At 45.1% G+C, this 24,388-nt stretch overlaps 1 protein-coding gene across 2 annotated transcripts in view; it reads left to right on the top strand.

Annotated features, from left to right (window-relative positions):
• The window catches only part of POLA1 (DNA polymerase alpha 1, catalytic subunit), a 717,861-nt gene that overhangs the window by 53,873 nt on the left and 639,600 nt on the right, over positions 1 to 24,388 (top strand). For both annotated transcript variants that reach the window (XM_073616430.1, XM_073616431.1), the window contains exons 4-6: positions 21,320 to 21,394; positions 21,611 to 21,726; positions 22,387 to 22,449. In XM_073616430.1, the coding sequence (XP_073472531.1) occupies positions 21,320 to 21,394; positions 21,611 to 21,726; positions 22,387 to 22,449 (254 nt within the window). The remainder of the gene's footprint in view (positions 1 to 21,319; positions 21,395 to 21,610; positions 21,727 to 22,386; positions 22,450 to 24,388) is intronic.

Genomic DNA, 24,388 nt, shown 5'->3' with positions numbered 1-24,388 from the left:
GTATTGTAGCTCCAGGAAAGCTCTTTTCATGCTGAGCTAATCAAAATGACCACAGCTGATCACAGTTGAAAGTTAAATGGCTTTGTGTGCCATTGAGAAGGTAATTAATTACACCTGATAGTTTACAAGTCATTTTCCTGGGGCTTATAATGTTGACCTACGAATGGATCAGCTCCACCCCTCTGACCCCACATGCTGTCACATTCATTTAAGCACATGGTCAATACACTCTAAAGGAGTGTTTCCACTCGCTCTGTGAAGCGGTTACCTGTTCCAATGATGAACAGTCTCCAAGCCTTTCCAGGTGAGCAATACTTTTCAGACTCTTCCGAAGAGAGATTAAGGATGAGCATGACTGCAAGAATACTGCTTTGTTCAAGCAACCAAGGATAAAAGATGATGGCAGCTAACAGGTTGTGACGTTCGTTAAGTATGTGGTCAATACACTCTAAAGGAATTTTTCCACTGGCCCATTGAGGGGTTGCCTATTCTGGCAATGTGCAGTCTCAGGGGCTTCCCAGGCAAACGATCCGCTTCAGTCTCATCCAAGAGAAGATACGAATAATCACAACTGTATGAATCCTGCTGCTTCAAGCAGCCAAGGTCAAAGATGTCAACACCGAATAGGTTGTCACATTCATTAAACATGTGAACAATACACTCTAAAGGAGTGGTTTCTACTCACTCTGGGCAAATCGACTCTTTCCAGGCTCTTCCAAGAGAAGATGCAGATGGAATAGGACTGTGTGATTCCTGTTGGTTCAAGCAGCGAAAGACAAGCTGACGCCTAACAGTTTGTCACATTCAGTAAACGTCAATACACTCAAAAGGAGTTGCTTTCCCTCACCCTGTGAAGGGACCGGGTCCAGGAAATTTGACACATGTCTCCTACCTAGCCTGAATAAACTTTGGGCTGCCCATCCTATTCCACTATGATGTGATCCCTCTGTTCACATACTAAATGCATCATCTATCAGGGAGCTCATCTGGTCTCTGGGGTGGCATATGAGTGTAAATCACTCTCGGGTGAGAAGGCGTGCAATATCATGGCTGCCATTTTCCCTATTACTGGGTTACTGAGCTTCGCTATGTTGGAGGCATTGCACTGCTGTTTAATAGTCATTGAACAAGCTCAGTGGTTTTGCTTGCCTTCTTTTTCTGCAGAAAAGGAACTGCCAAACCCAAATAAAGACCAGCGCTACTAAAGAAGGTAGGGGACAGTGCTTTGCAGGAAAAGCAGCCCTCTTCAGGCTCTGCCAAGATGTGCATGAACATGACTTTATGAATCCTGCTTTGCTTAGGCAGTCAGGGATTAAGATAATGCTATACAGTATTGTCCCAATTCATTAAGCATGAGGTCAAGACACTCTAAAAGAGCTGTTTGCACTCACCTTGTGCAAGATCCAGTTTTCCTTCCGAAGCCAGTAACTGGACTCGAGCTTTCTCAGGCCGACCAACCTTCTTCAGACTTTTCCAAAGAAGAATATATGTAGAAGGATGACCTATGTCTGCTTTTTAATTCCTCCTCTCTAAGGCTGGTGAGCTGCCTTTAGACGGAAAGCAGTGGAAGTAATTTTAAAGGGCTTCTGAATCATCGGGCAAGGGCCCTGGAGATGCTACAGAGCTTTGGTTGATCATCTTCAGCAAGAGCCAGCTAGTTCCCTCAGAGGTTATAGTATCTGGGTGTCTCAATCAACAGTAGTGGGGAAGGTGTTCCTTCCACAGAAGAAGATACCCCTCTTGATCTTGATGGTCCGCGCTCTGAAGGCGAGTCATTTGATATCCGCAAAACATTGCATGGGGGTATTGATGTACGCAGCAGTCTCCACAGTGGCCTGGGCTCAATGGCATCTCAAACACCTTAAGTTTGTTTTACTCCAGCAGTGGTTCAAGCTTACTGTCAGAACCAGTTTGCTCAAGGAAGATCGAAGGGAGCGATTCCTCGTTCTAGAGTTGATGGCAGCACAGGAGGCATTACTGATCTTTGCACCACTGCTTCAGGGCCATCGTGAGGATTCAGACAACAGTAGCATTTGTGTCGAATCAGGAAGGAATAAGCAGCCTTGGGCAGATTGCAACACACATCTTTCGGTTGCCGGAATGCAATCTGTTCCTGTCAGTCTCTTAGCTTCCCGGAGTGGAGAATACGTGAACAGACCCTTTTTGAGCACACGCTTTCTGGATCTAAACAAATGGTCATTTCCTACAGCTGTTTGCTCAGTGGGGCACTCTGTAAGTGGATTTAATGGCATCTCCTGCCAGTGCTCAGCTGCCAGTGTTCTTCTCTTGGTTCTTCCATCCAAGAGCCAGGGGTCAGGAAGATCATGCTCTGTCCCATTGCTGGATTTTCTGGCCTGTATACGGTTTTCCCCAATCTTCTCTAATCCTGAACACGATCCGTTCATGGTTTCTGCTCCTGTGGCAGTTGATTGCTCCGCTGATGGCACTTCAGAGATCTTTGGTACTCGGGGGGGCATGCCTCATCCCAATATAGCTCAATTGGATGGCCTGGTTATTTGTAAGAAGGCTAGCCCAGGCGGGCATAACAGAAGAGAAAGGGCCAGTGGACGCGGCTCAAATCTTGGAAGATGTCCTTAAATGCTACGTATTATAGCATGTGGAAAAGATGGGGTGGCAGTGATTATTCAATCGAATCCTGAGTCTTCCTCTCGTATTAAGCTCTTGGAGTTCTTCCAATTTGCCCTAGACAATAGGCTTAGCTACAGTTCGGTCCAGTTGTCGACCATTTCAGCTCTAACTGTTCGTTGCATGGAAGATCCGTTTGGTGGCACGTTTTATGCGAGCAACCTTATAGCTAAATCAACAACCAGACGGGTCTCAGAAAAAATCCAAGCTTTCTTGGCCAAGTCATCATATTGTGAGCTGTTTCAAGACAGAGTGGTTCTTAATCCCGTTCCGTCTTTTCTTTGAAAAGTTGGACCTTTTTCATATAAGTTGAAGTGAATCTTGTTTGCAGTTTCGGGACAGGAAGATTGGTCAAAGGTTGACAGAATTTTTAGGTTATTTTTTCCACGTATTTGCAGAGAATGCAGAAGTTCAGGCTGGCGGATAACTGGTTCATCTATCAGTCCTAAAATGGGTCAAATGGCCCCACCTAGAATCCATTTTCTCTTGGCTGGTTCAAACCATCAGATGGGCTTCGGGTCTTTTTCCTACAGAGGGGTTTCATGCGCATTCCACAATGGCAACATCAGCTTTGTGGGCAAGTCACGCCAGGATTCCAGTGGAAATGCTGCCAGCTGAAAGTCCCCTAACCCTTCCACCTATTACTGTTTGAATGTGGTGGATGGCCTTTCCTGGGCTTTGGGCACCTTGGTTCTTGTTTCTGTGCTTTCTGTGTGATTTTTTTTTTTTATATACAATTCTTCTGCATTCTGTCTGCGTAGTTTCTTGTTTTTCTTTATTTTGCATGGTCCCGCTGTTTCTTTTCATGCTAGCTATATCCCATTCATAGGCTGATAAAATTAGCCCCAGGAAGACGGAAAATTGTTACCATACTTACCGTAATTTTCCTTTTCCTGGGAGATCATCAAGTCAGCCTATGGTTTCCTACCCTGGTGTTCTGTCGTGTTAGGAATGCTGAGGTATGGGGAATCCCATCCTTTATTTGAGCAGGGGGTTGTCCAGTAGGGTCAGAGGGGTGGAGCTGAGCCATTCGTGGGTTGACATGATGAGCTCCCTGGAAAGGAAAATTACGGTAAGTATGGTAACAATTTTCCATATCTGAGGAGTGTGATCTTTTTTCCAACTCGGTGATTCTGTTTTTGAGATTTTTATTTCTTTATCATACATCAGGGGACACAGAGCCATAGTAGTAACTATATGGGTATATAGTCACCTTCAGGTGATGGACACTGGCATACCCAATACAGGAAGTTCACTCCCTATATAACCCCTCCTCCTACCAGGAGTACCTCAGTTTTTTCGCCAGTGTCTAAGGTGTTGGTCACGAGTGAAGATGTGCTCTGAAGAGCTCCGCTGGAGGGATCCTGACTGGATTTAAATAGCCTCCACAGATCGGATCCATCCAAAGTGCCACTGAGGCCAAGGTGGATGGTACCCGGGCCTTGTATAGGAAGAACGAGGTTTTGCCTGTAACACCTCTCCTTGCAGGGCTGGACCCCGGGACCCAGGGCTTTGGTCATGCTTACATTACCTAAGGTTTTTCCTGGCGGGGTGCTAATACAGGTCCAAGGGAGTGGAACAGATTAAAAAGGGACCTGGTCCTTGAAGGTTTGCTAAACGCCGCCTGCCGTGATGGGTGAGGGTTGGGTCTGTCTGTTAAGTCAGCAGAATCCTGCGGCGAGGATAAGGTAAGGGAAGAAGCCTAGGAACTGTAAAAGTCCACCTATGGGTCTTTCTTCCTTGAGTAAAATTTTGTCATGCCTTAAGTCTCCACTAGAGGGAGTAAATGCACATACCTTTAACGTTGCTGTTCAGCTCTGTCTCAAATGCCTAAGAGCAGGTGTGTGGTCTCATTCATGTAGCTCATCAGGGGATTCTTATCCAGGAAAGAAGTTTGCCTTTGTTTCTGCATTCTTCCCCCTAAGGGAAAGGGGCTAGCAGGTACATCAGCACTGTACTCCCCCCCCCCCCCCCCCCCCCCCCCCCTCCTCCTCCTCCTCGGGGTGCGGTGGCTTCCCATATATTTTGTAGGTTGTGTATTGCGTGGGTTTTTTTTTTTTTTTTTCTGTGTCGCAGCGGTGGATGAATGCCGGCCTTCCCCTCTCACTGGGTCTGCTGACTGGCAAGACCCGAACGCCGCCCGTGCGCGGGAACTATGTCAAAATTGAAAGGGGGGGGGCAGGTTGATGTGCGGAGGGGGTGTGGCTGGGGACACAGAACTTGCAGATACAAATGGTGCTTGCTTCGGCAGCACATATACAAAAAGATACAACTCTCCGTGAAAGAGCTGAGATTACAGCTGCTGATCACACAGGACACGAGCGGTCGGGTCACGTAAATGCTGCATACAGGCATTTTCCCAGTAAAGGAAACCCTTTTTACTCAGCACCAAGCTGAACTTTGTTAGTGACATTGTATGCTAGACTATTGCTCAGCAAATAGTGCATTTACTTAGTGCCTCTGCTTTTGTGCTTGGCACTATGGCTCACAAAAAGAGACACCACAAAGTATCAAGAATTTCACCTCCTAGGCGCTGTGAACTCCAGTCGTGCCTCCACACTGTCATCCTCTCCTGAAATACCAGATTCAGGTTGGGGAGCAGTGCTAGAAAAGACAACTGTCCAGGGACAGTGGTCAAGAACCGAAAAGTCCTTGCCCATCAACATCCTAGAGATTCAGGCAGCGGGTCTAGCTCTGAAGGCCTGGACATTCAGGTTACGGGGTTGTCCTGTCAGGATCCATTCTGACAATGCCACAGTTGTGGCTTATATCGATCACCAAGGGGGCACCAAGAGTCTCGCAGCACAGAGGGTGGTGAACCATATCCTAACTTGGGCAGAAAGGAATTTTCCATGCCTATCAGCAGTTTTCATTCTGGCAGTAGAAAATTGGCAGGCGGACTTCTTGAGCTGCCAGCAGTTGCTCCCGGGGGAATGGTCCCTTCACCCCGACATTTTTTGGGCTGTTTGCCACAGATGGGGGACTCCAGACGTAGATCTTCTGGCATCCAGATTCAACATGAAATTGGTCAACTTTGTGTCCAGGGCAAGAGATCCACTCGCATACGGAACAGATGCATTGGTGACCCCGTGGGATCAGTTCCCACTGATTTATGCATTCCCCCCCCTATTCAGCTGCTGCCACAACTTCTTTGCAGGATCAAGCTGGAAAGAAATTCTGGTAGCCCCAGAATGGCCCAGAAGGTCCTGGTATGTGGAAATCGTAAAGATGGCAGTGGAAGTTCCATGTTCCCTTCATGGTGTGAATCCAAGGGTTGGCACCCTCGGAGGTCATGTCATATAAGCAGAATTCTTGCCTTTCTACAATTAGGGGTAGAGATGAAGTTGGCCTTAAATACAATTAAGGGCCAAGTCTCAGCCTTATAGGTCTTATTTTAAAGACCGCTTGCTTCACATTCTTTGGTCCGGGGTTTTATGCAAGGGGTGATGCATCTTAATCTGCCAGTTAGATCACCTTTGAACCCTTGGGACTTGAACTTTATTTTTGTCAATGTTACAAAAACAGCCATTTGAACCAATACAGCAGACTCCCTTAGTCCTTCTGACAAGGAAGTTGGTGTTCTTGGTTGCTATATCCTCAGCAGGGAGGGTTTCGGAATTGGCTGCTCTTTCTTGTAACGAGCCATAATTGATTATTCACGAGGACAGAGTGGTGTTGTGCCCTTGTCCAGGTTTTCTGCCGAAAGTGGTCTCAGGTTTTCACCTGAACCAAGATATTGTCCTGTCATCGTTTTTTTTCAAAACCATTTTCCAGGGAAGAGAAGTTACTACATTGTCTTGATGTGGTGAGAGCGGTCAAGGTCAATTTAAAGACAACTGCTCAGATCCAGAAGACTGATGTCTTGTTTGTGTTGCCAGAAGGTCCTAGGAAAGGACAGGCAGCGTCAAAATCCACTGTCGCTAAGTGGATTCGTCAGATTATAATTCAGTCTTATGATTTAAGGGGTAAGATTCCACATTTTCAAGTCAGAGCGCACTCTACCAGAGCAGTTAGTGCTTCTTGGGCTGTGCGTCACCAGGCCTCCATGGCTCAGATCTGTAAGGCTGCAACTTGGTCTTCAGTACATACATTCACCAAGTTTTATCAGGTGGATGTAAGAAGGCTTGAGGATATTGCCTTTGGGCGCAGTGTGCTGCAGGCAGCAGTATAGGTCCTCAAGTCTGGGGGTGCCCTACAGGTTGGATCTCCCTCCCCTCAAATAGCATTGGTATGGGGCGTCCCATATAGTTTCCACTATGGCTCTGTGTCCCGTGATGTACGATAAAGAAAATAGGATTTTTATAACAGCTTACCTGTGAAATCCTTTTCTTGGAGTACATCACGGAACACAGAGGTCCCTCCCCTCTTTTTGGGGTTTAGGTATATTGCTTTGCTACAAAAAACTGAGGTACTCCTGGTAGGAGGAGGGGTTATATAGGGAGTGAACTTCCTGTATTGGGTATGCCAGTGTCCATCACCTGAATGTGCCTATATACCCATATAGTTACTACTATGGCTCTGTGTCCTGTGATGTACTCCAAGAAAAGGATTTTACAGGTAAGCTGTTATAAAAATCCTATTTTTTTTTTTTTCTGACATGGTGTTATATTTTTCACTTGTTTGTAATAAGTTGCAGTGAGTAAATACAGCTGGATAAAATAAAAATTGTCTGTCTTAATTTCAGGCTGCAAAGCAACAAAATGTGATTTATTTTGAAGGGGGGTGATTATTTTCTATGCCCACTGTAATTGGCCTTCTCTTTCACCCTTCTATATACCCAGTAAAGTGAACAGCCTCAGATGATACAGAGATGAAACAAATCCTCCTACATAAGTTTTACATGTATATCTACTGTCTTTCGCTTTCTACATTCTTTGCATGTTACACATCTTTCTTCCTGTTTCAGCAGCACATAGGGGTGGGTGGGGAGTCTGGGTTTATACTGTGTGAGAGCTGATTGGAGGAAAGGCGCAACCCCCCCCCCCCATTGGCAGAGGAAAGAAGGAACATGCAGAGCTGTACTGTGAATAGACAAGCTCTCTGCTCTGCTCTTGTCTAGAGCTTGTTTATCTCTAAGCTCCCTCCCCACCCATTTTCAGCTGCTGTTATCTTGTGTCAGAGAACTTGTCAGAAGTGACACTGCTGATAACAGAAGAATGGAGCAGCAGAAAGACACGGCACTTATAGCTTTGGTAACAGATAAGTAAACGCTACAGATATGTGCTTATGTCAAATATCATGAATGGGGTTCCCCACTGCACATGCGCGAGCGGCGCTAAGCTCTGTCACTGGTCCCGAAGTCATGTGTCCCTGAAGGCTTCGGGAGGGAGAGCTTCCGATCGCCTAAGGCAACCGGAACGGAATTGGGAGCAGGCACCTGTCAAAACAAACAGGACCCAGGGAAGAGGCCTTAAAGCGGAAGATCCACTTATGCACACTGCAGCTCAAGAAAAAAAGCTGCTTTTACAGGCATTGGAGCTAAAGGTGCACCAAATGGAAATTTTGGTGCTGAAAATGCAGGATGCACTTGGCCAAAAACTGAAACCGCAATTTACAGTTTTAAAAAAAAAAAATTATTTTTATATATAATTGTATTTAACTTTTTAATATGATAAACTTAAAATGAATATAAATTTATCGTCGGCCATTATTGGCACCTTTTTAGTGCAAGAAAAGCTCAAGGAAAATGTATCCCTTTTTAAATGTATGTCTTCACACTAGTCCATTGGGCTTTCACTGTGGTGTTAAAAATCCTGCTGGCTGCGTTTTTGGTCAGTTAAAAAAAAATAAAAAAATGCACCTCCCAATGCATTGAAGAACGCATCATTATTGCACCCGTGTTACGTTTTTGAGTCACATGACCTATGAAAAACACCCCATAAGCACAGTAAAATCGTGGCAAAATCGCGTGCGTTTTTGGTGCCATTATCGGCACCTTTTTCTCTTATTGGCCAAATGCCAATAACCCAATTTTTGGCCGAAATGTTTTGGAGGCCAAAATTTCGGTGCATCTCTAATTTGAGCTTTTATTTTAGCTTGAAGAGGTTTGTACTTATTTGGGCTCTTTTGCACGGTTTTTAATTGAGCTTCTTTGAACTCCTTTTGAGCTTACTTGAGGTTGTTTTTTTTTTATTTTTATTTTTTTCCCACAAACCCTCCCTCCAGCTCATTTTTCCTATCTTTTTTTTTTTTTTTAAATTTCTCGAGCCTTTTCATGCTCTTTCACGCGTTTTTAGGCACTTCAGCGTCATTTCTGCTTGAAAGCTTCTTTTAAAAAACGCGAGTTTGGTGGAGGTTTTTTCTGCCTGTAAGAGCATATGCCTGTAAACTCCTGAAAAAGTCAGGGTGCACGGAGACATTGGAGGGGAGTTTCCAGGCAGAAAATTAAGAGCTCAAAACATCTCAAAAGCCTGTATGAGATGCTTCTTTGAGCTGCAGTGTGCATGAGCCCCAATCTCCTTTCTAAAAAAAAAAAAAAAAAAAATTGGTGATATTGGTAATTGCCTCCAAATTATTTTTTCTCAATCAACCAAGTATAGATTGGAGTTACAGAAAACTAGGTTACAATGTAACACTGTCATCTTTTCTCTTAAAAAAAAAAAAAAAAAAAAAAATCCACTTGCACCAATTTTAAGTTTGTCCTTTTTAAGAATTACTTTCTTCATTTACTTATACATATTGTGAGAGCATATTTCTATTTTCTGTACCTTCTCTCCAGGAACTTCCTCCTCCTTGGTTAGTTTTCTAGCTTTTGCTTACATGTGAACCATGAAATATTTGTGGCTTGGGAGCTATTTCATCTCTTGTTATTGAAAGTTAGTTTATCACTGGTTGAATGGATGTGGTGTACAGCAGTAGGATGTGATGTACAGCATAGAATTAACGGTGCATCAACATTTGGTATAGAATGCAGTTTGGATAACCTTAAAGTGTGGTGTATAATTTACTGTATGTTTAGCTCCATAATATGCACTCCCCCCCCCCCCCCCCCCCCCAAAAAAAAAAAAAAAACAGAATCAGGCTCCCCCCCACAATGAAGGGAGTACGGCTTCTATCTGAGTGACGGGCAGATGTGATGACGTCCTCGCCAGGCACAGGTCAGACTGCATCATTTAATCGGCACGGGTCAATATTTTAGTATGCCATTTGGTTCAGAATATTTTTTTTCTTCTTTTTTTTCCTTCTCTAAAACCTAGGTGCGTCTTATGGAGTGAAAAAATGGTAGTTAACCACTTTAGCCCCGGAAGATTTGGCCCCTAAACAAGGCCATTTTTTGTCATCCGGCACAGCGTCGTTTTAACTGACAATTGGGCGTTCATGCGACATTGTACAAAAACAAAATTGACGTCCTTTTTTCCCACCAATGGAGCTTTCTATACGTATTCTACATATTTTTAATAAAAAAAAATCGCAATAAGCGTATATTGGTTTGCGCAAAAGTTAGTGTTTACAAAATAGGGGATAGATTTATGACATTCTTATTCCTTTTTTTTTTTTTTTACTAGTAATGGCGATCAGCGTTTTTAAAAATTTTTTTTTTTTTTTTTTGTGACTGTGACAATATGGCGGACACATCAGACACTTTTGGTGCTATTTTGGGACCATTCACATTTATACGGCGATTGGTGCAATTAAAAATGCTTTGATTACTGTGTAAATGTGACTGGCAGTGAAGGGGTTAACTAGGAGGGGGCGCTGCAGGGGTTAAGTGTGTCCTAGGGAGTGATTCTAACTGTGGGGGGTGGGCTATGTGTGACACGACACTGATCACCGCTCCCGATTACAGGGAGCTGTGATCAGTGTCAGTATCACTAGGCAGAACGGGGAAATGCTTCTTTACATTAGATTTCCCCATTCTTCCTCTCCGTGAGACAATCGCAGGTATCCCCGCGGACATCGGGTCCGCGGGACCCACGGAGCTTGCGGCGGGCATGTGCACGCTATCCAGGCCTTGCGAGATCACGTACAATAACATGATTTCGCACGGCGGAGCCAACCTGCCGCAGTAAAACTGCGGTGGCTGGTCCGCAAGCTGTTAAAAAAATTAATTTTCTTCCGGAGTTTAGGCCAATATGTTTTCTTCTTCTACATATTTTTGGTAAAAAAAAAAAAATTGCAATAAGCGTATTGTTTGGCTTGCGGAAAAGTTATAGCATCTGCAAAATAGGGGATATGTTTATGGCATTTTTATTACATTATTTTTTTTATTTTTAATTTTTTTTATCGAGATTGCGGCAGATAGATCTAACACTTTGACACTTTTTTTTTTTTTTTTTTTTGGGACCAGTGACATTTTATACAGTGATCAGAGCTAAAAATAGCCACTGGTTACTGTATAAATGTCACTGACAAGGAAGGGTTTAACATTAGGGCAATCAAAGGGTTAAGAGTGATTTTACTGTGATTTGCGTTTTTATGCTTTTTTTTTTTTTTTTGGGCCAATTTATTGTTGGGCAGATTAAACACAAATCATGGCAAAACACGCTACATGCTTTTCTGCGGCTTCTACATTAAAGTCTATTGAGCCAAAAAAGCACCAATTTGCATTGAAAAAAGTCCTTGACCCTTTCCTAATGCGCAGCGGATGAAAAAAGCATAGAGGCGAACGTATCCCATAGGAAACCATATTATATAAACTGTAGTGCGCTTCTGCAAAAAGCACCAAAAAACGCATAGGTGGGAACCAGGATTAAGATGTTTAGTAGCAGCAGCATGCTTTTTTTGTATCACCAGTCATAATGAGGTTAAAAAAAAAACTAAAATTGGCCCTTTTATAGAACAAAAAGAGCAGGTAATCGCTACTATAAGGGGTTCATTTATACTGTGAAACAATTAAAGTAATAAAATATTTTACTTATATCATATAATAAATAGACCCAGAAGTAGGATATATGGGCATTTTTTTTTACAGTAGATTTTATTAGACAATTCAGCATTGCAGCGTATACAGTGTACAGGTAAAGACATCAGTAGATCATTTTCCCCTACAGGGAGTCGCCTACCAGCAAACCGTATCAATCTCAGGTGTGCCAATCCCTGCTTTGGTTTTGGCAAATGCTTCCAACCACTATCATTGCGGGTCTCATATACCTTTAATCCTATCATTGAAGGAACAAAAACAGGCAGCCTGAAGAGACGAGGGGAGGGGGGGAGTAGGGAGAGGGGGGGGGCACCGATGGATAATCCAATCCACAGTATTTACGGGGGTGGGGTGGGGGATTAAGGTCAAATATTAACCACAAGCATCAATCCATGTGGACCACACTTTATCAAACTTACCCGGGCTTTGTCCGCTTTCGTATGTGAGCCTGTACAGGGGTAGCACCGAGTTCACCGTGTTTTGCCAGGAGGGGGTTCCTCTGACTTACATTTCAGCAGTATCTCCCGTCTGGCATAATATAGTGAGAAGGTCAGGCACAGTTTGCAGTATCTGTCTCCTTCTATGCTTTCCATATGGCTTAGTAGTAGCTGCGGATCTACGTGCACCTCTTCTCCACTAATGTCACTAAGAGTGGAGGCGACAGCCATCCAATAAGGTTGAATCTTGGGGCAGGACCAGACCATGTGCCAGAATGTACCTACCTCTGTTTTGCACCTTTTGACAGTTTGGGTCTCGTTGAGGGTAAATACGAGCTAGCCTATGTGGGGTGTAGTAGGCCCTGTGTAAGAACTTAAGTTATGCAAGTCTATCTTTAGCTGCAGTTATGGTGGGAATATATGTGGAGAGGCACTCCTTCCATTTCTCTTCCCCCCAGAGAAGGAATGTCAGCCCTTCATGTGTCCCAGGATTTAGTTAGTTTTGTGACGTATGCTACGTTTTAGATATAAATGCAGGGAGGAAAGAGGCTTCCCCATTACACTGGGGGTCAGGAGGCGCTCGATAGAGTCCGACTCTAGGGTCAGGGGTACCGTAAATTGGGCTCCAGAAGGTGTCTCAGCTGCCAGTATCTGAACCGAAAAGTGGCTGGTAGTGAGTAGAGTCTAAGTTCTGAAAAGGTCATGAGTTTGCTGTCTAGTACTATATGCTTCATAGTGATCCCCTTTTTGGCCCAGAGACAGGGTTCTGGAACACTGTTTAAATGTGGTATCATAGGATTACCCCACAAGGGCATGTGTGGGGAAACATGGGTGGACTTTCTATAAACCGTCCTGGCTTCCTGCCATACCTTTACCGTGGTCTGCATGAGAGATGTCATAAGGGGACTGGCCTTCAGGCCTCTGAATACCAGGTTGCTCGGGGCTGCATAGGAGCCTAGAATAGCTGCCTCCAGAGTGGTAGATGGATTTTGTTTGGGCTGTGAGAACCACCAACGTACTGTGACAAGGACGGCTGCCCAGTAGTACATTTGGAAATTCGGGTGTGCCAGGCTTCCTCCCAACATAGGGAGGTACAATACCTGCTTCGTGACACTGGGGGGGTCTCCCAGCCCAGGCAAAGGAGATTAGCAGTCCCTGCAATTTCGTAAAAAAGGATTTGGGTATGTGTGACGGGGTATTCCTAAAGAAATATAGGTAGATCATTTTAAGCAGGTTGACCCTGCCTAAGGTTGTAAGGGGGAGCGAACGCTATGCCATGCAATTCGCCGCCAGTTGTGCCATAAGAGGGTGTATGTTGTTTCCCCACATAGTCTTCCGTTCTACTATTTTAATGCCTAGGTAAACAAAGTCCTCTACCCATTTAACCGTCGTATGCAAAGCCATGCGAGGAACTGTGGGGTGCAACGGGAACAGAACCAATTTGTCCCAGTTTATTCGAACGCCAGAGTAGTGGCTGAATTGATCAGACAGACAATGCAGCCTGTAGGGAGGACGAGGCGTCAGCCAGATATAAGAGGGCATCGTCCGCATATAGGGATCATTTTTCCTCGATCGGACCTATCTTTAGCCCTCGAACATTCCCCTCCACTCTGAGCCGTATAGCCAAAGGCTTCAGCGCAATGGCAAATAATCCTGGAAAAAGGGGGCACCCCTGTCGCGTTCCCCAGCCCAAATCAAACTCCTCCGAGTGGCAGCTGTGCGAATTCTGGCCCTTGGCCTGGTGTATAGCATCCACAGCCATTTCAGAAGTCCTGGGCCGAACCCAAATCTAGATAGAACCTTTCATAGCTAGTCCCACTCGACAGAGCCGAAAGTCTTCTCCGCGTCAAGTGAGGCCACCACTCCCGCTGAGCCCTCGTGAGCCACGTCGATGTGCATCTGGAGCCGTCTGATGTTAATGTCCGTGCCCCGTCCTGGCATAAAACCTGCCTGGTCTGGGTGTAGCGATGCGGTTATTACTGTGTTGAGCCTGATGGCCAATATTTTTGCTAACAACTTGGCATCCACATTCAACAGGTATATAGGGCGATATGAGGAGCATAAGGATGGGTCCTTGCCTGGTTTGGGGATCACCACTATAACTGCCTCCCTCATTGTGTCGGGGAGTTCTGCATCAACGCTAAGTCAGCAAACAGGGTGTGTAATCTGGTGGCGAGCTCTTCAGCATAATGTTTGTAAATTTCTACAGGGATACCATCTGGTCCCGGTCTTTTACCCGACTGCATGGTCTTAAGGATTTCTGTCACTGTGATGGGGGCGTCAAGGTTGTTGCGGTAAGTGGGTGTGAGGACTGGTATATCTATATCCTCTAAATAGGCCGTCAGGTCTTCCTCTCTATAGTCTGCCCTAGTGCTTTACAGGGATTGGCAGAATTCCACAAAGCATCTATTGATTCCATCCGGGGAGTGAATTAGATTGCCTGTAGGGCCTAAAATGTGCGGTACACTAATCCCCCTCCCCCCCTTTTCTCTCTGGAGTGCCAGGCCAGTAGTCTTCCCTCTCTCCCTCTCTCTCGTCACGAAGCAGGGTTTGAATTGCCCAGTCCACAGTCCCGCCTCCTGTGATCACGTCACACTGATTCAATGTCCTGCCATTGGCTCAGTGTGCCATCTATCACAGGAGGAGGGACATTGTTACTACGGCCCAAACAGTTCAGCTCCGTGACATGTGGAGGACTGGGGCGTGCCAGGGTGACACTCTCGCAATGAGCGGCACCCGTGGCTGATCCCACCCAGTTTTCGATATTGGCTGTTTTTTGCCAACGGCCGAATGAAAAAATAGTTTTCGGCCGATAATTTTCGCTTGACCTAAAACCAATAGAACACCTGTGGGACATTGTTTCGGTCCATCCGACGCCGCCAGGTTGCACCTCTGTCTGTTCCTTGAGTACCATCAAGGGCCAGGTGTCGGCCTTGGCAGTTTTCCTCGGCGTCCTCTGGTCTCGCACTCCCTGGTGCATACTCTTAATCAAGGGGTTTGACATCTGCCTCCTCCGGTGCGATCTCTTCTTGGGATCTCTTCTTGGGATCTGCTCTTGGTGTGTTCAGTTCTACAGGAGCCTCCCCTTGAAAATATTCGCTTACCTTGGACACTGGCAACCAATAGTTAGACGGTTCCTCCCATATAACCCCATCTATACCGGAAGTACCTCAGTTTTTTCGCTAGTGTTTTGAAGGTGATGGTCATGGCTGTTGAAGCTCTTCAAATTTCTTCAAAAATGTCCCACTGAGGACGTTCTAATTGGATCCATTCAGATGGCTTAACAAAGCTAAAGTGGATGGTACCCAAACCTCGGTTCAAGAACGAGGTATTGCTTGTAACGTGTCCTATATAGGTGTCTGGGATTACAGATGGTCGGTTTGGCGCGCATTTTTTAATACTGGCGTGCGGGCATCAGTACGGCGCATGCGGTGGGCGTGCCGCCGGTCGCTGATGCGCGCGGTCACTCTCAAGCTACTGCTTATAGGCATGGAGCTCCTGGCGTGCGCGTGGACAACACAGAGCGATAGTTGGGCTCGTGAGTCTGGTGGTCTTGGACACAGTGGTGACAGGTTAAAGGCCGGTTATAGTTTGTGAGGAGTACTCCTTTTCTTCCTCGTGTGTAAGCAGTGTCTTCCAGAAAACGAGGTATAGGGAACAAGGCAAGCACAGGGGTAAGAGTATCTCCTTTAAAAACAGGAGACCAACCCCATGCGGATGCAGCCTCCGTTTCTCCTGAAAGACCTGCGGCATCTGGCCAGGCTGAGCCATTGCATTTGTCAGGCATAGTGGCCACTACCAATATACCTGCCTCGGCTTATGTTACAAAGGATGATTTGGCATCTGCCTTAGCGGGCCTTGAGGGCAAAATAGCTGGCATGATTGCCTCTGTAACACGGGGGGGGGGGGGCGGGGGGGGGGCGGGGGCGTAATAGATCTCCCTCCCCTGAGTCTGGGCCAAGTGGAGAGTCACTAGAGCACCAGGACTCTTATACCCACATGGGTCCAGGTGACCTGGAACCAGAATGGGCAGAGGATTTGGAAGGGCCGATTTCAGCCTCCCATTCTCAAAAATTGTTTATCCAATCTCTAATTGAGATGGTACAAATTGGGTTTTAGTTACCCCCGGTTCAGGAGTCTGCACTCTCCTGTTCTACTTTGGGATCTTTGCGACCTCAGCAAACTTCCCAAGCGTTCCCTTTGCATCTGTTATTGGAGCAGGTGGTTTACGCGGACTGGTAGCACCCTGACAGGATATACTTACCTCCAAAAAGGTTTTCTATCTTCTATCCTATGGAGGACAAGTTCAGGAAGAAATGGAGCACACCGTTGGTGGACGCTACCATATCTTCTGTAAACAAAAGTTTAACCTGTCCAGTGGATAATGCCCAGGTATTCAAGGATCGAGCTGATAAAAAGCTAGAGTCCTTATTAAAGGCCTCCTTTTCGGTGGCTGGTGCAGCAGTTCAGCCAGCAGTTGCAGCTATTGGGATTTGCCAATCCCTAAAGGATCGCTTTAAAAGGTTGGTAAAGAACATACCTTGCCAGGAGGAATCTGCCGAGGAGTTATTGGAGATGCCTCATGCCTTATGTTTTGCAGTAGACGTATTGAAAGACTCAATCCAACAGATGTCTCGTTTTGCATTACTGTCGATTCATATGCGCAGAGTCTTATGGCTAAAGAACTGGTCTGCTGAGACGCCATGTAAAAGGCTACTCGCAGCTTTTCCATTTCATGGAGAGCGCTTGTTTGGCGAGGATCTGGATAAATATATCCAAAAGATCTCTGGAGGAAAGAATGCCCTGCTCCCTATTAAAAAGAAGGGGAAGCAACCCTCTTATAAAATTCTTAATGCTCCAGGACCTGATGCTTCTTCCCCTAAGTGGTTTTGACGGCCTCAGCCTTCTGGGTTTAAAAGACCCCAGGGTCAGAAGAAACCCTGGACCCAAAAGACACCCAAGCCCAACTCCAAGTCTACCTTGTGAAGGGGCGCCCCCACTCTCACAGGTGGGGGCCAGGCTTCAGCTGTTTGGGGAGGCCTAGGAAGAACTGGTTCAAGACAGATGGGTAATTTCCACTGTAAAATACGGTTACAGAATAGAATTCCGGGAGATCCCCCCCCCCCGAATCGGTTTCTGTACTCAAGGGTTCCGTCGGATCCAGAGAAAAGATGCCTATTCCTAGCTTTACACCATCTGCTGATGCAGGGGGTAATTGTAAAGGTTCCGCATGAGGAAAGATTGAAAGGGTTTTACTCAAACCTATTTACCGTGCCGAAACCAAATGGGGAAGTAAGCCCGTTTTGGACCTCAAGGCTCTCAACTTCTTTGTAGACGTCCGATCCTTCCGCATGGGGTCGATTCGTTCAATAATAAAATCCCTGAGAAAGGGAGACTATTTAGCGTCCATAGATATCAAGGACGCGTACCTTCTTGTGCCGATCTTCGGTCCACATCAAAGGTTCTTATGCTTCGCTATAGAGGGCAGTCATTTCCAATTTGTGTCAAGAACAGTACGGGTTTTACAATGCCTAGGTTGGATGCTAAATATGGACAAGTCAGCTCTTTGTCCGACCCAAGCCTTGGTGTATCTGGGTCTGGTCTTGGACACCGCCCAAGAAAAGGTGTTTCTTCCTCCCTTAAAGGTTGCCTCCATAGTGTACAGAAGGTGAAAAAAGAACTAACACCTTCTGTTCGACTGTGCATGAGGTTACTGGGCAAGATGGTGTCATCCTTCAGCGCAGTGCCATATGCACAGCTCCACTCCAGAGTGTTCCAGAACAGTATTCTAAAGGCCTGGGACAAGTCAGCTTGAACCCTGGATCAGCCTATGGTTCTATCTCCACAGGTTCTATGGAACCTCGCTTGGTGGTTAAGAACCAGCAACTTGAAAAGAGGGAAATCTTTCCCACCAGTAGCCTGGAAGGTCGTAACCACGGACGTCAATCTTTTCGGTTGGGGAGCAGTCCTAGAGGAAGCGTCTGTTCAGGGAATATGGTCACAGACAGGACCCTGCCCATCGATCTATTGGAGATTCGGGCAGCTCGGCTGGCTCTGCGATTCTGGACATCCAGATTGTGGAGTCTTTCTGTCAGAGTCCAGTCCGACAACTCCACGGTGGTGGCATATATCAACCACGAGGGGGGTACCAGGAGTCGGGCAGCCCAAAGAGAAGTAGATCATATATTGACTTGGGCAGAAAAACATGTGCCGTTTCTGTCGGCATTGTTTATTCTGGGGGTGGACAATTGTCAGGCGGATTTCCTAAGTCGCCAGAAATTGTTACCAGGGGAATGGTCCCTGTATCCCGAGGTTTTTCTACAGATCTGCCAATACTGGGGAACCCCAGATGTGGATCTGCTGGCATCCAGGTTCAATGCCAAGCTGGACAGGTTTGTATCCAGGACCAAGGATCCGCTGGCTGTAGGGATAGACGCATTAGTAGTTCCTTGGGATCAGTATTCTCTGATATATGCCTTCCCTCCGATCCAAATTCTGCCACACTTACTACGCAGAATACAGGAGGAACGAAAACCGGTGATCTTAGTGGCTCCAGCGTGGCCCCGGAGGTCCTGGTACTCGGAGATTGTGAAGTTGGCAGTAGGGGACCCATTGGTCCTTCCTTGCCGTCCAGACCTGTTGTCTCAAGGGCCCATATTCCATCCTTCTTTACGGTTGCTGAATTTGATGGCCTGGCTATTGAGACCAGACTATTGAAAGACCGTGGTATTATGGGTTCAGTCTTGTCTACTTTGATAAACTCTAGAAAGTCAGTTTCTAGAGCTATCTATTATAGAGTCTGGAAGTCATACATTTCTTGGTGTGAGGAAAGAAAATGGAACCCTCGTAGGTATACTATTGGAAGAGTTCTCGCCTTTCTTCAAGCAGGAGTAGACTTACAGCTCGCTTAGGACAATTAAAGGACAGATTTTGGCCTTATAGTTTTTTTCCAAAGACCAATTGCATTCTTTGGTATGAACCTTTGTCAAGGGAGAAATACACCTGAGGCCTCCGCTTAAACCACCTTTATGTCCCTGGGACCTAAATTTGGTACTGTCAGCCTTACAGAGTCAACCGTTTGAATCTATTAGGCATATTCCTTTTGTCCTATTGACCAGAAATTTTGTTTTTTGGGTGGTATAACATCGGCTAGAAGGGTGTCAGAATTGGCCGCCCTTTCTTGCAAAGAACCTTTTATGGTTCTTCATCAGGACAGAGTGGTCATGTGCCCTCGTCCGGATTTTCTACCGAAGGTGGTTTCCAAATTTCATTTGAATCAGGATATCATTTTACCTTCCTTTTTTCCAAACCCTAGGACTAGGGAGGAAAGGTTGCTTCACTCACTGGATGTGGTGAGGGCGATAAAAGTTTACTTGGAAATGTCAGCTTCCTTTCGGAAGACTGACTGTTTTTTTTTGTCTTGCCTGAGGGTCCTAAAAAAGGACAGCCGGCAACAAGTTCAACTATATCGTCAGACTATCCAGGCGTATGGATTAAAGCGCAGGGTTCCACCCCGGGATTTAAAAGCACACTCCACTAGAGAGATTATTGCATCATGGGCAGTATCCCAACAGGTGTCTATGGCTCAGGTTTGCAAAGCGGCCGCTTGGTCTTCAGTTCATACGTTCACCAGGTTTTACCAGGTGGATGTGAGATCTCAAAAAGAGGCTGTTTTTGGCCACAGCGTGTTGCAGGCAGCTTTATAGTCTCAGGCCCGTTGGGCTTAGGGATAATGTGTCCCCCCCAGGTGCTTTGCTTTAGGACATCCCAGCTTACCTGTAAAATCCTTTTCTTGGAGTACATCACGGGACACAGAGGTCCCTCCCCTCTTTCTGGGATCGTCATTGCTTGATACAAAACTGAGGTACTTCCGGTATAGGAGGGGTTATATGGGAGGAACCGTCTAACTATTGGTTGCCAGTGTCCAGTCACCTAAAGGTAAGCGTATAACCCACATAGTCAGTCATTATTATGGTGCTCTGTGTCCTGTGATGTACTCCCAAGAAAAGGATTTTACAGGCAAGCTGTTTTAAAAATCTTTTTTTTTTTTTGGTTGCCATCACCTTTGCTCGCAGAGTGTTGGAACTGTAGGTGTTACCATGTCATACTTCTTACCTGGTGATCCACAAAGATGAAGTGGTTCTTTGCCCTTGTGCTTGGTTCCCTCCTCTGATTCCTTTTGAATAAGGACACTGTATTGCCTTCCCTGTGTCCCAGGTCAAAATGTCCTAAGGGTTTTATCTTACATGCCCTGGATGTGTTCGGGCGATTCGGGTGTATTTGGCAGTCAGAGGGTCTTTTCGAAAATCAGACTCACTGTTTTTGATCACGGACGGGCCAAAAAAGAGGCTGTCTGTTTCTTCTGCAACCTTTCTAGATGGATAAGACAGACGATGACTCTGGCCTATTCTATCAGGGGTTGGGTTCCTCTTTTCCCTTTTTTATGGCGCATTCTACTTGGCTGATTACTGCTTCTTGGGCCTTCCATCATCAGGCGTCAGCTGCACTGGTTTGTAAGGCGGCCACTTGGTCATCGGTGTACACTCTTGCAAAATTCTACAACGTGAATGTGCTGGCATCTGCGGATGCTTCTTTTGGCTGCAAGGTGTTGCGGGCCGCTGTTTAGGGGGTCTAATCTCTCTTGGGGGTGTATTGTTCAGGTTGGGCTCCGGTTGTTCTGTGTTGAGCTCCTGTTACCTGGTTGACTCTTGTGTTAGCCTTGGGATTTTTCGTTGTCCCATCCCTCATGTTTGGCACTGCTTTTGAGCGTCCCTATGGTTCTGAATAATGGAGCGCTGTGTCAATGAACGAAAGATAAAATGGGATTTTTGACTTACCGTAAAATCCATTTCTCTGAGTTCGACAGATACAGCTCCTACCCCTCTAGGGAGTTTTGATGCTTCTGACACTGCTTGTTAATAAACTGAAGGCCTGTAGCAAGGGGGGGGGCATATATCACCTAGGACTGCCCATAGGAGTAGCTAAGTCTTTTTTGTGCCTAGTGTCCTACTCCTGTAGGGGGCGATTATAACTCTATGGTTCTGAATAATGGAGCGCTGTGTCTGTCAATGAACTCGGAGAAATGGATTTTATGGTAAGTCAAAAATCCAATTTTTTTTCAAGCAGGAATGAAAGCTTTTGTGAGGAAAAATCTGAAAAAGTAGAATTCTGAAGCATTGTAAAAATATCAATTTATCTAAATACTTCATTGGCTTGTCAGTAATATTTTAGGTTTGGAAGTCAGAATGTTGATCGTAATGGTAAACACCAACTTCTCTCACCATATAAAGATGTTCACAGTTTGCAAAATGTAATCATCACAAGAATTAACTCCAAGTCTTGCATACTAGCTAAAAACGTATACATTGTTTTGCAGATGGGGAAGGATATGTAGAGGATGGGCGAGAAATTTTTGATGATGACCTTGAAGATGATGTGCATCCCAATAAAGGTGAACCTTAACTTGTGACAGTCTAGTATTCATTATTGACTTGGTGTGTGGCAGTTTGTCATGTTTGCTTTAGTTTCTTACCATATTACTTGTTTTCTCAGCAAGGATATGATTAAGTATTCTGTTTGATGGTCTTGCTTCACTTTTCAGGCTTGAAACAGACATGATATACAGGTAATTTTGTGCTTGGGTGCATTGAATAGTTTTTCTTTGCAGAAAAAGGAACCAAGGGGTCAGCTAAAGCAAAAACCAATGTGAAGAAGTCTTCTGTATCCAAACCAAATAATATCAAGTCCATGTTTATGGCCAGCGCTGGGAAAAAAGCTACAGATGTGAGTCACTTGCAACCGTTAAAAAACCTATAATGCTGAAATGTTTATCATTGCTTTGTGTGTGTGTGTATATGTGTAATGGTTGTTTAGCATCACATTGATTTTGAAAATAGCAGGGATGTCCAATAGGGTAAAGAACAGAATGTTAAAGTGGTGCTCAAGGTTTTTTACCTTCATGTGTTCTATGCTTTAAGGTAAAAAACCTTCTCTGTGCAACAGCCCCTCTAATACTGAGCCCCATTGCTTCTCTGTACAAAGACATTACACAGAACACGTAAATATGATGTTTGTTAAAAAAAAAAAAAAAAAAGCCATTTTATTATTCCATTTAAATGTAAAGTACAGTACCATTTTCTACCAACAATGCTCATTTGGTACTATTGTGAAAACAGCAAGGTAAATTCTTATTGGTTACCATCAGCACTTAGGCCTTTTTTCTCCTTTTCCTTTCTCTCCTTTTCTCTTTCTTCTCTTTCTCCTTTTTCTCTTTCTTCTCTTTCTCCTTTTTCTCTTGTTCTTTCTCCTTTTTTCTCTTCTTCTCTTTCTCCCTTTTTCTCTTTCTCTTTTCTTTTTTCTTTTTTTATGTTCAAGTATTTCTTGGCAATTTTAATATAGTATCTTTAAATTATAGCTTTGATGCAAGCATTTCTGTCTTTGCAGAAGTCGGTGGACCTTTCAAAGGATGATTTATTGGGTGATTTATTGCAAGATTTAAAATCCCAGGTAAGTTTACTATTTATCTCCCCTCCTAGCCACTAGTGCCTCCTTTATGTATGTTGGATGTGTGCTAGCTGCTATGGCTTGGGTGTTCTTCACACTATGGAAGCCTACCACCATGGATACAACCTCTGATCTGCTTCTGCTGGGATTCTTAGAGCTCTGAACATGGAAGTGAGTGGATCAGTGTTTAAGAGCTTCAGTGTTCACTCAGCCTAGAGGAAATATGTGAACATCACAAATCTCCTTCACTTTCCATGAACTCACTGAAGTACTCCCGGGGGGCTCAGAAGAGGAACGTGAACCCTGGAATCAGCCTTTTGTAGAGCTTTTTAATGGACTGCCACCATAAGAACAGCAGGGGAAGTGCCTGGCATTTAAGAAAGTGAGGCCTAGGTAGAACACATTGTTAGATGGCACTGATGCTCCTCTATACACCCATGTATGAAGTAACAGTTGAAATCAGTTGTTCTGTATAGAGAATATATGCAAGGTCTCCTTTTTAAAGACTCATTTTACTCCTTTTTTTTTTTCTTATGTGGAAATTGCATAAAATATTAAGATCAATAAAATAAAAATAAAATCAAACTTTTAAATTGTCATACAAATATAGATGTGAAATTAAATTATTTTTTGGGTTTAATGTGTTGTGGGCAGATTTCTGAGTTTTCAGAGTCACGCCCCTCCAGCCTGTGTCTTAAAACATCAGGGAAGTCTGCATGTAAAATCCTGCCCCCCTTGTGTTTAGCTGGTTAGTGGGCATAAGGGAGGGGGTGCGGAGGTTCCACTAATACCGCTAAAGTGTTTTACTGTGGCTGTTTTTTACTACTGTTTGTGCCTACTGCTGCATGGGTCTCTGCGTCCCCTCCCCCCCTCGTGTTGGGTCTAGGGATCCGAAAAACGCCACACACAGGCGCGGGAACCTCTTAAATAGAAAAAGGGGCGGGATTTTTCTCGGAGGGGGTGGGACCTAAACACAGTGCCGTGAATGCCCACGAGGACGCACGGCAGGCTAAAAACCGATAAAGCTACAGCTGTGACCGTCTCTCCTCGACTGATGAGGAAGAGACAAGCTGCCTGCAACACAAGGACACAGAAGCGGTGGGACACGTATAGGTTGCAAACTGGCATTCCTGATACAGAAAGGACACCTTTTTCCCAGCACTAGGCTGAACTTTATAGCGGCTTTAAATGTCATGACTATTTTCAGCAATTAAGTGCAATTTGTATAGTTCCTCTGTTTTTGTACTTAGGACAATGCCTACCACAAAAACCAAAAAAAAATACTAAATGCTTTACCCCCAGGCATTAGGATCTCGAGTTGCATTTCCATGCTGTCATCCTCACCTGAATTGCCAGTTATGGCAAGGCAGTCGATCACGAGGAAATTCCTCTGCGAAGGAAACACCGGTAGATGAACCTTTTTCAGCCTCTCAATCTGAGAAATTGCTGATACAAACTCTTACGGAGATGGTTCGTTCTACCTGCATGCTACCCCTAACTGAGTCTCCTGAAATCTCGGCTTCTTGCTTGGTTTCCTTAAAACCTCCTCATCCTTTGCATGCGTTTCCTGCACATGCATTACTAGAACAGCTTATTTTTGCTGAATGGGATCACCCGGATAAGCATTTTCTCCCTCCTAAGAGATTTTCAATTCTCTATCTCTTGGAGGAGAAATTTTCCAAAAAATGGAAAGTACCAGCAATTGATGCTGCGATTTCCCATGTGAATTATAATCTAACTTGTCCTGTAGACAATGCACAGATGCTTAAGGATTCAACAGATAAAAAGCTGGAATCCCTGCTAAAATCTGCCTTTTCCATGGCAGGTACCGTTACCCAGCCTGCAGTCGCTGCAAGAGGCGTCTGCCAATCCCTAAAGGACCAGTTTAAACAGGCCCTTAGATAGCTTCATGCACAACAAGCTCGGGATTTGGCTGAACTAC

Source organism: Aquarana catesbeiana, linkage group LG02 (genome assembly GCF_042186555.1).
Source record: "Aquarana catesbeiana isolate 2022-GZ linkage group LG02, ASM4218655v1, whole genome shotgun sequence".
Classification (NCBI taxonomy): Eukaryota; Metazoa; Chordata; class Amphibia; order Anura; family Ranidae; genus Aquarana; species Aquarana catesbeiana.
Note: the sequence above shows the minus strand (reverse complement) of the source record. Positions and strands in the feature narration are given on the sequence as shown.